Genomic DNA, 14,246 nt, shown 5'->3' with positions numbered 1-14,246 from the left:
GGCTCAAAACACACTGAAACCTCCTTATGTGGATGTTTTGAGTGTGTAAAGTCAGCTGATGTAAAAGATCGTGTCTCATACCAGCTTGTAACCCTGCAGTCAGTATGTAGAGTTGGAGAAAGGTAATTCTATTGGTGCCCTTAATAACACAGATTGATCTGGGATGCAAATGCTGACAATAGGCTTAGCTTTTTATTTCCTTAGTGTGTCTCTTGTCTGTTACTCTGATGAGGAAAAAAATTAAATTTTAAAATTTTAGAATTTTTTTGTTTTGCTTCTGTCAGTAACTTTATCTAATTGCCTTTATTAGTCCTGTTACAACCCAGGGATCACAAACACAGCAACTACAGAAGCATTATGGCATTACCTCACCTATCAGTTTAGCTGCCCCCAAGGAGTTTGACTGCATGCTTACCCAGAAATTAATCGAAACCCTAAAACCTTATGGTGTATTTGAAGAGGAAGAAGAACTGCAACGCAGGTGAGTAAACACTCACTCTAGCAGTGTTTTTCTCCTATCTTGAGGTTCATGTAGTTGACTACTGAACCCCAAGCATGTTTATGTTCTTTCAAATGCTTTCTTAAAAGCCTAGTGAAATATTGAGCTTGATTTTTCTCACCTTAAGAGGAATACCTCAGAATACAGCAATGAATTGAAATGACCTTTAAATTTTGGAGGCTGGCTTGCATTTTTTTTTTTTTTTTTTTTTTTTTTTTTTTGCTTCATAACTGTTTTGTTGTAGTGGCCCCTATACTTTTTTTTCCTTATTAAGCTTTCTAGAGCTTTTTGCTCTCTACAGCTTCTCACTGTTCTTTTAGGTGCATGTGTTTTATGAATTAAGGTTTTATGTTGAAAGTGAGTAGAATTCATATGCCTAAAATGTGTGTAGGCCTTGTGTTCTTGCATTTTTTTCTGAGCTTAAATTATTTGAACATCTTTAAAGGGGGAAAAATAGTGGGAATGTTGTAAGAGTGACTTTGTTTCAGTGTATGTATGTAACAAGATCTGTAATTAGATCTGCAGTGTTACTGTAGTTGGTTTACTGTGTAATGATGATCAGGGTCTTAAAAAATACTACTGGTTTGGTCTGAGTTCATGATCTGTGATTCTGCTGTTTTATCAATAGGATTCTAATTTTGGGAAAACTAAATAACCTGGTAAAGGAATGGATACGGGAAATCAGTGAAAGCAAGGTATGGATGTATTTTACATGGAACTGCTCATACTAAGACTGCTGTAGGAAGACATTTCAAAAATGTTCCCTGTCTAAACGGGATGAGTCTTAGATTTGGGGATCAAATTTGATTTAATTGGAAAAAAATACCACCTTTGTGTAGCTGCTTTTGTTTCCATGCCGCATCACCCCTTCAAAGTAGAACCTTGTCACAGAAAGAAACTGATAAATATTGCAAAAAGTCATGGTAATTGTAATAGTTGATTTTCAATTCTTCCTGCTTCTCCCTAGGTAGAAATATAGCTTGACTTTTTGTCAAAATACATATGTATAGTACTATGTTAATTGTATGCTTAGATTGATTGGCTTTGTGAACCCGTGCTAGATCTTAAAATGGACTTCTTGCAGCTTTATGATCTGTGGCCTTTTTCTTTAATGTCAGTCCTGTAACATTAACTTCTGTAGACTAATAATGATAGTAGTGTTTTTGCCAGGTTAGTCCCCCCCCCAACCCTACACACACCTTTTGAATGATTATAGACTTGCAAAAATGTAAAGATAGAAGTGGCTTTTTTTAGGTGTGAAAGCCTTATTTTTTCCAGCTATTTTGCTTTGAGTATCTTTAGGATTGTATTTCTTCTGTACACTTCTCTTACGGAATGGGAATTTATACATGAACAAGATTGTGGGTGGGGATGACCGTGCTATATATGTGTTGATCCTTGTAAACAAAATATTGAGAGTATCTTGACTGGTGTAAGATTGGAAACTGCTTAAGTTAATCCAATATACATTGCAAAATAATTAGTTTTTTATGTTTTATATCTTTTGCTGTGTAACCATTCATGTAGGGCTTTAGATTGTAACTTTGCATCCTGTTATAAAAGAGTAACGCTCTCTTCGCCCACAGTACTGTGGATTCAAGAGTTTTTTGAAGATATAAATCTAGGAACTTTAGTAGATGTACCTGAACAATTTTGTATAAAATAAATACCTCTCCCAAAATCAAACTTTTATGTAAAGAACGTAGTATATTTGTGTCTGAAAGTAATTTAATAAGCATTGATACTGTAAATAGTATTTTTCTGTTCTTCTAAATTGGAATCTATCATCAATTTCAAAGTCGATCTAAAATGCATGAGTATTAAGCAAAATGTGTTTAATATGCGTAATATTTTAAAGCAGTTGGACCTGAAGTGTACAACTGCTGGAACAATTGCCAAGTTTGAAATGTAGTTGAAATGTTACAAATAGTTCCCAAGTGGCAAACATACCTCTGTCTCTTCTGTAAATACTAAGAGTATTATTTCAGTAGTAACTACACCTTAAAGAACATAAATTGTGCAATATTTTTCCTTTTGTTTTAAAATAAATTGTGTGTCGTTATAACTTGTTAAGATAAAATAACCAATTTTATTTGCTCCATTTAGAATCTTCCACAGTCTGTAATAGAAAATGTTGGAGGAAAAATTTTTACATTTGGATCCTATAGATTAGGGGTTCATACAAAAGGTAACATTTACTTTTTATTATAAAGAACTCGTGTTTGAGCTAATGACATATCTGTAAATGTCACATTTAAGTAACAAACTTGCTGTCTTTTGAGGTGGTGTTAGATTTTTTTTTTTAAGCTTTTTTGTCAGCCATCTCCAGTCTTCATTCTAAATAAAACAAATACGTCCCTATATTATGTTTTTGTCATGGGTTGGGAAAGAGACAGAAAAGTTGGAAATTATTTAAAAATAGAGAAAGTTGTATACTTAGATTCTCATGTTTTGTTCTTTGAAAATTACTACAAGTGTTCCACTGTTGAAAAAAAAAATGTATGTATGTATTCAGTATGCTTAATGGCCATGAAATTTTTTTTTCCACCATTTGGTTTTACTTAGTATTCCCAAAGAAAAGCCATTCTACAGGAAGCGAAGCTAGATTTTCCTGTTTAGTTTAAAAAAAAAACCAAAACCCAAACCTCTGGCTATTGCTGGCATTTCATGTGTGTGAAGTGTAACTGACTTGTGCTAATAAACAATTTCAGGTGCTGATATTGATGCCCTGTGTGTTGCACCAAGACATGTTGAAAGAAGTGATTTTTTCACATCGTTTTATGAAAAACTGAAACAACAAGAAGAAGTAAAAGATCTGAGGGTATGTGAACTGCCTGATACAGCTAGTTGAACTGATGATGCTGAAAAGTTAATAGTGAAAGATGATGCATTAAATAAGTAAATATATCTTTACTATTAAGGCTTGCGGTAGATTTTTAGTTACCTGCAGCAAAGCCTATCTTCATAGTTGAAATAGAGATTCTTCCAAATTTCCTCTGTTCCTGCTTAATAGAGACACTCGTTTAAAAATCTGGGTGGCAGAATGATCTAGCATGTGTGTTAGTATTGCAAAATTTCTGCTTCCTCTCTAGCAGCAGGCAGACACAAATGTGTTAGCTTGAAAAGGATCAGGACCAAACTTGTGTGTGTTTATTGAAGGTTTTAAAGCATACAGTTATGCTGCTGTTTTTATAATTTCATGCTTATATAAACAATTGCAGTGGTTGATATTAACTAAACCTTCTATATTGGCTGTCAACTGTGCATGCGAAAATGGAAGTTGCATTTTTGGTGTGTCTCATTATTAGATGCTTGTCCAAGATTTTTAGCATGGAAAGATGAAGATTTACCCTTGTAGGAGTGGAAGACACACTGGTATACAGTATTTTGTTTCTATTGCACCTAAATGACAAGCCTCCCTAGGTCAACTGGTGGGAGCTTTAATCTTCTTAGTGCTGGCTCGGAGTAAATTTTCTCTGCTGCAATTGTTTTGGTTTTTTTTTTTTAGATGAAGATAGTTGCTGGCAAATCTTAAACATTGTTTGGTTTAGTCTTGCTCCCCTAAAATAAATGGAACTGTCTGCAGCATTCTTCCACTCTGTGCATCCTGTAGCTGGTAACTACCAGGGTAGTGTAAACATGCAGTGGTAATACTTTATGCACTGAACTGTTTTGAATGGTTTATTATCTGAACACTTTTAGTAATCTTTAAATCCACATGCTATAATTAAGGGGATTCTGATTTTTCAAATTTCCAGTTAACTTTGCTATAAACTCTATCTAACTCAAGCTACTGTAGTTGATTTAGCGTCAAGGTAGGTCAATGTACGCTGTTCAGCGTAGCTCTGCAGTGATATGAATAACCTTTAGGTAAGGGTGTCAAAACACTTTAAAATCATTGCAGCTAGGTCTAAGAAAGTTTGTACATCTCCATCTTTAGGGAACCTAGACTTTCTTAATGGTTGCTCTAGTGAGTGAGTCTGAGAGACTTGTGAACTTCATGTTTTGCTTAGGATCCATCCTGCCAACCAGTAACATTAAGGTAACCTTAACTAAGGTTAAGTGTATAGAGTAGTGTTGTCTCCTCCTCTTGTTAAGAGTTGGAACACTCTTAGAACTGTGTTTAGCCTCTGGCAGTTCCTAACACTTCTTATTTGGAGGTATGCAGTGTTCTTCGCTTTTACAAAAACAGTGCTCTGCAGGTCTGCATTTACTTTAGATGCTCAGTTCAGGAAGGTGTGTCATGGTTTAACCCCAGCCAGCAACTAAGCACCGTGCAGCTGCTCACTCACATGCATGGGGGAGAGAATCAGAAGGAAAAAGGTGAAACTTGAGGGCAGAGGTAAGAACAGCTTAATGGAACAGGAAGGAAGAAACTAATAACAATAATAAATTGACGTTACTAATAAAAGGATTGGAATATACAAAACAAGTGATGCACAGTGCAGTTGCTCACCACTTGCTGACTGATGCCCAGTTAGTTCCCGAGCAGTGATTTCTGCCCCCCACACCAACTCCCCCCAGTACCCCTTTGGCCATTTTGGGTCAGCTGTCCTGGCTGTGTCCCCTCTCAACTTCTTGTGCCCCTCCAGCCTTCTTGCTGGCTGAAATGAATTTCATGAGAAGCTGAAAAATCCTTGACTTAGTCTAACCACTGCTTAGGAACAACTGAAAACATCAATGTGTTACCAAGATTATTCTCATACTGAATCCAAGACATAACACTATACCAGCTACTAGAAAGAAAATTAACTCTGTCCCAGCTGAAACCAGGACATGGTGGTATTCCTAGCTGATTGCAGAGTAGACATCAGGTTCCCTAGTTTCATCATGGATGCTGTTTGTCAGAGTACCTTATTAATGACAACATTTAGAAAAGATGCTCAAGCTCTGGAGAGTGGTAACTTGCAACTGGTTTAGGTGAAGTCAGACTGCTTAGTTACACAGTTGTCTCCTTGTCATTTCTCATAAAAAAACTGACTGCAGAAACAATAGAAGTAAGAGAACTCTTAGACTAAGAATCCCCATAGGTTGGCCTTAGAATACTTAAGAGATCCTGTGAAGAGTAAAAGATGCTTGATCATGTCCTACACGTAGTGAGAAACAGTTGGACCTTGAGGTAACATCATCAGAGCTGGTTGGTATGAGTTTGGGTTATAATTAACATCTAGACAGTTGTAGCATGTAGTAGATCAGTGCTTACTGCATAAATCCTCAATGGTGGAGAAAGACATTGCTGACAAAAATTGACCTGAAAACAGAAAAGCATCTGTGTAAACAGCATTTCATTGTGATTGTTTAGACCTGCTAGCTATTGCTTGTAAATGTTCTTCTCTCTACTGAAAATAAAATACAACTTTTCTCCCCTCAGGCTGTTGAAGAAGCTTTTGTCCCAGTTATTAAACTTTGTTTTGATGGAATAGAGGTAAAGAACATTTATTTTGTTTTGGTAGAACATGGTTAAAACAGTTTTCAAGATCTCCATAACTCATGTAGTATTTATTAATATGAATGCTATTAAGGTGACTCCAAGTTCACACTCAAGTCCTTGGCAGCAGTCCTCAGCTGTGTAATTTAAAGAGGGGCTTTAAGACTGAAACAAGTCTTTCTTAATGTACTTAAAACTGCATGTAGAGTATCTCCCTGTTCTTTTTTAGGCACTGCTACCCAGTTGTACTGATTAGTTTACTGACCTGTAGAGTACCAGTATTGGCATTATTAAGACTTAACATTTAATAGAAATTATATTCATAAATAATGTGGCTTCAATAATTTTTTGGCTGCTAATGATTAACTGTTCAAACCTTAATTCAGATTTGCTTCAGTACCTTATGCTGTCGGAAGTTGTGTGATCTTTGATCTGCTCTCAAAAATGTACCGCTGAAGGCAAACTGGGTATCCCCTTTGCCCTGATCTCTTCAGATGTCTATAATACACAACCAAAACAATGGTTTTGGTGCCTGTAGCCTGATGGATCATCTGCCTTGGAGCGATTAACTTGCTTAACTTCATTTTTACTATTTTGGGAGAAGTTGCCGAGAAAACAGGAACACTGCTTTCAAAAGATACACTGTTAATCTTTCTCAGACTCTTCTAGAGTCAACCTATCATCTTTTCTTGGTGACAAGACAAAAACATACGAACTGTTCATACACACAGTTCATCAGACTTGTAGCTGGATTATGTCAGCCAGTAACTGGTCGGTATAAAAAGGGTACGTCACAGCGGGGAAAGAATTCCCATGCTAATCTTGTGAGACATGACATGATTTGAGGAGCTGAGGTATTGTATGCAAGACTGTACAGTTCCTTCTCTTCCAGTCTGAGTTAAATGTCTGCCTTGCAGTTATAATGGTCATTAGTTAAGGTACTGGTGATTTTTGAGTATCAGGAAGATGAACCACCCCCTTTGCCCTCATCCATCCAGCTTTACTTATTTGTATTTTCACTGACATTTGTGTCAGTTGACACTTAGGCAGAGATGTATTTTCTCCCAATGAGAGATGTGCAGAGAAATGTGATGCCATGCAGTAAGCTAGCCTGTGACTTTGCATTTGTGTCAGCCATTTTATTACTGTCCATGTTTAGTTGGGTGTTAAGAACATTTTTCTGGAGAATCTGTTTTCTGTTTACATAGTTTAGGTATCCATTCTAAATATTGAAACTTGCCATAAGGCATCCTCTGGTTAGTCTGGGTTTTGTATGGTTTTTTCAGTCTTTTACATTCAAGCTAGTGTGTCTCTCCTTTTAAAAAAAAAAGATATTCAAAATACAAACCCAAATAGGGAAATAAAAGGATTGTCTGCTATAATAGTAGTATCTTGCTCCAGTATAGTAATTTATAATGGTCTCTGATGGCTTAGGTTTTTGACTGAGACTTAACCAGTGTTGCTGACAGTGCATGAGAGTTCTCTAGTCTTGAACACTAACTTATCATAAGCACTCTTTATACATACAGGTGTTGTTAGGCCACAATTCCAGATGGTTGCGTTTGTGTCCAGTATGTCAGTATCAGAAGATTTTAATTTAATTTTCCTTTTCCTAATCCAGGCAAAAGGTATCAGAAGTTATTCTCTTTGTAAAGAAAACTTTAGAACTGAGGAAAAGGACTTTAGTTTTGTGGTGATCCTATCAGTTAAACTTCAGAAGTTTCTGCCAATACCAGTTTTTACATATACACTTTATGTTCTTGTTTAAAACAAACAAGAACGTTCTTGATTTTTTTTTTTTTTTTTTTTGTTCTTACTGTAGAAAATTGATTCCTCCTTGCCCCCCCGGCGAAAAAAGACATAGGACAGGCTATTCGTTTCTTGATTTGAAAAATCCTTTTATTGTCAATGGGCTTTGAACCTTTAGAGGTGCTAGACCTTCTAGAGATAAGAACAGAACTTCAAGCTGAAGTCAATTTTGAACTTGTTTTACATTGAAAAGTAGTACATTAAACTTAGTAGAAACTTCTTGTAGTACAGAATGTCGTTAAGACCAGCTATTAAAGACTTTGAAATCAAAAGTGCACTGAATACTTTAGAAATTACTTCTCTTTGGAGAAGTGCTTCATAGTTTAAAATGGATGCAAAGTTTTAGGCACCTATGAGAAGTTCTTAATTTTAAAATATCTTCAGCTTCGTTTTGTCTGAAATAATTTTAATGTAACTAAAATTGTTTTGTTCTTGATGCAATAGCACTAAGTATTTCATTGTCTTGTAGGTGAAGTGGTATCCGTTTATGATGACTAAAAGCCTTATCTGGTGAAGGGGGCTTGATGCCTAGCAGACCAGCCACTAATACGCACTTTATATTCTTGTCATACTGACTGATACCTAATCTAAGACTGGAATGGCAAACTGACTTCCGTACTCTGTGTAATGTCCTTGCTGTGTGTGGGACAGCATAAAACTCTAGTTCAGTGCTGAATAGTATCTTAGACGTTCTTCACCTAGAAAAGCTATGATGACAAATTATTGCAGAAGTAATAACAAAGAAGTTTGACAGAATTTCAAAATTTATACAAATTTATATGCTTTCTCAGGAGCTTTATAGATTTTTCAGAACTTCCTGTTTTCTGTAATCAGATATGTACGCTTTTCATAGGTAGTGGTCCTATACAGAGGCAACTAGTTGCATGTGTGCTTTACAGCAAGGTCTGTAAAGGAAAAGTCTCCTACTTCTTCTGTAATTCAGTGATAATTTTGAGAATATTTAGGTTAAAACTAGGTTATGTTTTCATGACTTGCTCTGATGTAGTAGAATTTTGTAGTGTGGACTTAGAAGCGGTGCTTGTCCCCGAATGATTTTTATTTACATTGAGAGTTGACATAGTTTTTGTGTGTGTGCCAGGTCTGTGTTGATCTTAATTTGTATTTTATCCTCTTGGAAAAGGAGCTATAAGATGGATGAAGCATCTGAAAGTGTTTCTCTAAATGTCTGTGAAGGGTGTTACTATGCATTGTTTAAAGAGATTCTTTGTGCTAGGAAGACTACTGTTCTTATTGTTAGTGAACTTGATGAAAATGGGTTGCAGAATTAATTCTACAGAAGAAAGAACAGTTTTCTAATGTCTTGCCTCTTTTTTTTTTTTTTTTAAGATTGATATTTTGTTTGCAAGATTAGCACTGCAAACTATTCCTGAGGACTTAGACCTACGAGACGATAGCCTACTTAAAAATTTAGACATTAGATGCATACGAAGTCTTAATGGTATGTATATAGTTTTGCATATAAACTTCATCTAATTTTTAATAAGTATCCTAGATTGTTTGATACAGTAGTTTAGTTGTGGACTTGACAGAAGATACAGCAACTCTATATTTGGAAATGAAGTCATAGCCAGTTTTATATATCTTTCTGGAGAGAAGGGTTGTTTCTTGTTGGCCAGATTTTTATAAATTTTTGTCTTTTATTTGGGTAGTAGATGGTGCTGCCTAGAAATTAATGGGACTTGCAAGACTTTTGTGTGGAGCACTGTCTATTTCTATAAATAAAGATGTGTGCATGTTTTTAACTTGTATGTGTTAATATGCATAAACATATACAAGATTGCTTCAGTGATAAATTGGGGATATCAAAATACTGTGAATTTGAGGTCAGGTCTTTAGTAGTTTACCAGCCTGTGTAACCCTTAACTTTTCTATAATACTGTAGCTTAAAAACACGGTTATTTATGCATGGGCTTGTAGGGGCGTCAGCCTGTATGCAACTTGGCGGGGGAGAGGAGCATGTGAGATATCGGTGATTTCTGTTATGAGCTGAAAACTTGATAATTTGAGATTACCACAGCAGCTTGCACTGTTTTGTGAAATTCACATTTGTGCAGTCTCTAGAACTCATTCTTGCCTCTTACTTGCTTTGAAAGGAACTCCTAGTCTTAGATAATACTGTTTTCTTGCAACCAGGTCTCTGCAACTATTTAGTAACTATGAACAGCTAGTTATTCTTGATTAAAAAAAAAAAAAAATCTAGCAGTTAATATCGTCATCAGTAATGTTATTACTAAGCCTGAAAATATCCCATCAATGTAAACATACGAGTTGTATCGTTAAAAACTATTCTTTTTAGCCTGTTCTCATAAATTCAAGCAAAGGTTTGACCTGTGACCTCCAGGTTTTCTGTAGGTCCATGAAGACTCATGCTTTTTTAAATTTGTCTGCAATTCCTGTGATTTACTGCATGTAATCCCTTAACAGCAAAACTTGTTTCTTAAACAGCTTGTACAGTTCATTAATAACAGAAAATCAAGTAGCAGTCCAAAACTGTAACTATGTGTGCATAAATTGTCTTCCTGAGTCATTCTGTAAAACAGTAAAAAAAGGAAAAAAAAAAAAAATCAGATGAAAGTATGTTAAACTTTCTAATTCAAAACAAAAGTGATCAAAATAGGAAATGAGTTTCCAGCATACTGATCTAAAAAGTTTGATAGGTTTTAAGGTGAGGGAGGGTAAGCAAGCAAAAAGCTTTGGAGGCAGCAAGTGTAATGGATTCTTTCTTTTGGCAGGTTGCCGGGTAACCGATGAAATTCTGCATCTAGTACCAAACATTGACAACTTCAGGTTAACACTGAGAGCTATCAAACTGTGGGCAAAACGTAAGCAGTTTTATTCCAAAATTTGTGAAATTTTCATTAACTCTTACAGTTACTGATAACTCTCTCCTTTTGTCTCTTTCCTTCTCAATCCACAGGCCACAACATCTATTCCAATATACTAGGTTTCCTTGGCGGTGTTTCCTGGGCTATGCTAGTAGCAAGAACTTGCCAGCTTTATCCAAATGCAATAGCATCAACTCTTGTACATAAATTTTTCTTGGTATTTTCTAAATGGTATGTTTTTTTTGTTGGTTTTTTTTGTTGTTTTTTTAAATTTAGATTACACTAAAATAAAATTGTTTGTAGACACTAAATTTTAGTCCTGTTTTTATGGTACCATTTTCAGCTCTTACCTAGGTTAAGATGGTAGTTATAAGCATCGTTCTTGCTGCCAGGAAGTTGTTAGCTTGAGTTTTTCAATAAGTCATCCAACCTATCGTGTTTTTAAAGTATCCAAACCAAAACCGCCTCGTTTTTAATTAAAATTTTCTTAAGTATTTGTTGTAACTCAACATTACTCTTCAGATAAAATATTTAGTGCAAAATAAGAGCAGACACCCCAAAATTTAGTCTTAATATTTGGATACTGGGATAATGGGGAAAGGATAGCTTAAATGCAGTTCAGGAGAACCAGCGGCAAAAGTGTGGGTTTTAATCTTGTCGGTGTGGAGAGGTAGGTGTTTTGGAATTACATATGGTTTCTTACTTCTGAGCTAGTTACTTCAGAAAGGTGGTTTCAGTAACTATGATGGGAACAATGGGAACATTCCAATTAAATTTAGAATGAAGGGGACAAAAGTGTACTTCGCAGATTACAAATGAATATTGTTTTTCTTGAAAGAGCATGCCTGGATACCTATATTCTTCATGAGACATTGACAGATTTTAAGAATCATTGTACCAAGTTGTTGCTTTGTTTCTAGTGTCTTTCCTTCTTAACATGAAGATAATTTCCACAGTGCCACTGTCTTGAATCCATAAGCTTTATAGCCTCTTTGAGGTACCTAGTGTTTAGTAATATCTTGCCACACCAAGCTAGTAGAGGAACATTGGTTGCAAGCTCTGTTTAATGTGTTCCTTATACTGCTGTCCATTTTATATATGCATAGCATAGGACCATTAACGTACAAATACCAAGAGATTAACTGACTTCTACTCTTTATAGGAAGATAACATTACTCATGGGAGTAGAGACAACTTGAAGAAAAGAAGTGTTACTTTTTTTTTTTCAGTGTCTTATTAAGCATGGTTTCTTTTTGTCTTGATTGGATTTTTTTTTTTCTAATACATATGCTTTGTAATGATACTATAATGCTGTAATCATGCTAGCTGCTGGTTCTGTAGTTTGTCCATGAAACAGCTAGCTTGAAGATGGACCCAATGTCAATCTTCGTAGAGGAATTTCTCTTTGATAGGTATATTTCAAGATGAATTTATAGGAGTTTACTTTAGTTACCTAAGCCATTGTTTATAAAGCTCCAAGACTACAGAAAATTTATTGTTCTGATGCCCTGGAGAAGCTAATTACAACTGTATTGTAGTTCAGCAATACAGCTAATTTAAACAACCCCAGTTAGACCAGCTTAGTCTTGAGGAAATGATGCTTTACCTTGAGAGCAGAGTTAAGAAGGATCGCATTCAAAAGTATTGTTTGTTGAACATACATGGTTGTATCCAATAGTCTTATTCAGTGCTACAATCTTTTTGAACAGGGAATGGCCAAATCCAGTGCTATTGAAACAGCCAGAAGAATGCAATCTTAATTTGCCTGTATGGGACCCAAGGGTTAGTGTATTATTTTTTCCCCTATAAGTCACACTGTACAATAAATTCAGTTGCTTAAAGAATCCTAGGCGAACTTCATTATGGGTTTATTAAACTTAATATTTTGGTATTATGTCTTCTTTATAGGTAACCTCTAGTTCTCCTGAGTGTGGAACAAAGTTAGCTTAATTTTCTGAACTGACCGCTTGAAGCACACTTGCTGAACAATGTACTTTTCTACTCCCAACTTTTGCAATAAGTGATATTAATAAATACTCAGCATAATTAGTTACGCGCTTTAAAGCAATGCATTTCTGAAAAACTGCTTATCTTAAAACAGTTTGCTTTGAACTTAAAACCTGTTACTTTTGCAAGTATATTGAATTCACTTCAGTGCAGCAGTCAATAGCTGGATAGGTTCAGTTCCATATAGTTGTAGCAATGTGTATTTTCATCTTGGACCAAAGAAGATCGTAATTTGAAGTCTTTCAGTTGTTTTGTATATTATTTATAATATCTGGTCTCCATCTTTGTAGCACTTATATTAAAGACATTGGACATTAATGTCCTTCAGGCAGTCAATAAAACAGCTTGAAGCAGATGCACAGCTCACATTCTGAGGTTTCAGTGGGGTATAGTGTGAATGTGTTCAATGCTGTTTTGTCAATTTTAGAATAGTTGGTGTTCAACTAATCCTATTTTGGTGAATAGTGTAAGCACCAGAGGCTGAGTGGTATGCCCTTTTGTACTTCAAATCTGTTTTTCTCATTGAGAAAAGTGCACGTTTAAATAATGTGAGACAGTTGAAAAAGTGTTCTTGAGTCTTACTGTTATTCCTGGGATAGGGGGTTTGAGGTCAGTGTGTGATGGGAACTGTCTGTGTTGTAGTAGCTAAACAAAGCGGGGTGAGTTAATGACAGGGTTTTATCTTTAATTTACCATCTACAAGATTGCTACCTTAATGCTATTTTAAACGTATTTTGTGTGTGAGTTTGTCCCTTCTTTTTGTTTCCTTGTGTGCTGTTTAATAAAAGATATGTTAACGCATGTGATGCTTCTGTCAGGTTGCCTAGAGCCTCTCATCTTAAGCTGGCTCTATTTTCAGTAGCTTTACAGAAATAAAGTACGAAATATTTTTCGCAAGGTCTGAAGACAGTCATTCTTCTGAAGGTGCTCGTGTGGTGATAAGGTATCCTTGTTTTGATGTGATCACAAGCTAATTTCTATTAAAGAGAGAAATTGTTCTATTCAGTTGGCATTTCTGGACTTAGAAATGCCTGCAACTTGATCTTGATATGCTGACAGGTTACAGCCGTCCCACATCACTGTGGTTCAGAATGATGTCCTTTATGAAAGCATTATCCTTGTTTTCTAAACTTTCTCTGAACTGTTGGTAAATTTACTTGGTCTGCAAACTAAGGTCGTAGAATTTAAGACTCAGTTTTAGTGAAGGGAGAAATCCAAATTTTTTAACTCATGTGTATGCTTGAAGAAAACTGATTGGCTGTTGTTATATATAGGTAAACCCCAGTGATAGGTACCATCTTATGCCTATAATAACACCAGCATACCCACAGCAGAACTCTACCTACAATGTTTCTGTTTCCACACGGATGGTCATGGTTGAGGAATTTAAACAAGGTAAGTATTGTCTTATGCTCTCTATATAAATGTTTTCAAACAGATTTAAAATAGTCCCATTGTGGGTATGCTTTGTGAGGGGGGAGGTGGGAGGATGTTAAATAGCTTCTTGACATGAGACTGTCTTCGGAGGGACGTAGATCTTGGCCTGTTATGCTTATGTGGCTTGAAGTTCCAAATTCAGTAGACTTCTGCAGATCTGTCCTTCACTCTTAGAAACTGAGGGTAATTAATTAGAATGCCTTGTGCTCTGAAAATGAGA

At 35.7% G+C, this 14,246-nt stretch overlaps 1 protein-coding gene across 11 annotated transcripts in view; it reads left to right on the top strand.

Annotated features, from left to right (window-relative positions):
* Positions 1–14,246, top strand: part of PAPOLA (poly(A) polymerase alpha) — a 49,061-nt gene that overhangs the window by 10,646 nt on the left and 24,169 nt on the right. For 9 of the 11 annotated variants that reach the window (XR_005933605.1, XM_030032126.2, XM_030032118.1 and 6 more), the window contains exons 2-11: positions 311–481; positions 1,128–1,194; positions 2,606–2,687; positions 3,211–3,320; positions 5,871–5,924; positions 9,084–9,195; positions 10,490–10,579; positions 10,675–10,813; positions 12,292–12,364; positions 13,864–13,984. Coding sequence is in view for 10 of the 11 variants with exons in the window: in XM_030032126.2 (XP_029887986.1) it covers positions 311–481; positions 1,128–1,194; positions 2,606–2,687; positions 3,211–3,320; positions 5,871–5,924; positions 9,084–9,195; positions 10,490–10,579; positions 10,675–10,813; positions 12,292–12,364; positions 13,864–13,984 (1,019 nt within the window). In the remaining variant the exon portion in view is untranslated. Of the gene's footprint in view, positions 1–310; positions 482–1,127; positions 1,195–2,605; positions 2,688–3,210; positions 3,321–5,870; positions 5,925–9,083; positions 9,196–10,489; positions 10,580–10,674; positions 10,814–12,291; positions 12,365–12,490; positions 13,479–13,863; positions 13,985–14,246 lie in introns of those variants that run through there. The other 2 variants (XM_041127502.1, XM_041127504.1) reach the window with 2 other exon arrangements.

Source organism: Aquila chrysaetos, chromosome 2 (genome assembly GCF_900496995.4).
Source record: "Aquila chrysaetos chrysaetos chromosome 2, bAquChr1.4, whole genome shotgun sequence".
NCBI classification, from domain to species: Eukaryota; Metazoa; Chordata; class Aves; order Accipitriformes; family Accipitridae; genus Aquila; species Aquila chrysaetos.
The sequence above is the reverse complement of the archived record's forward strand: the minus strand, read 5'-3'. Positions and strand labels throughout refer to the sequence as shown.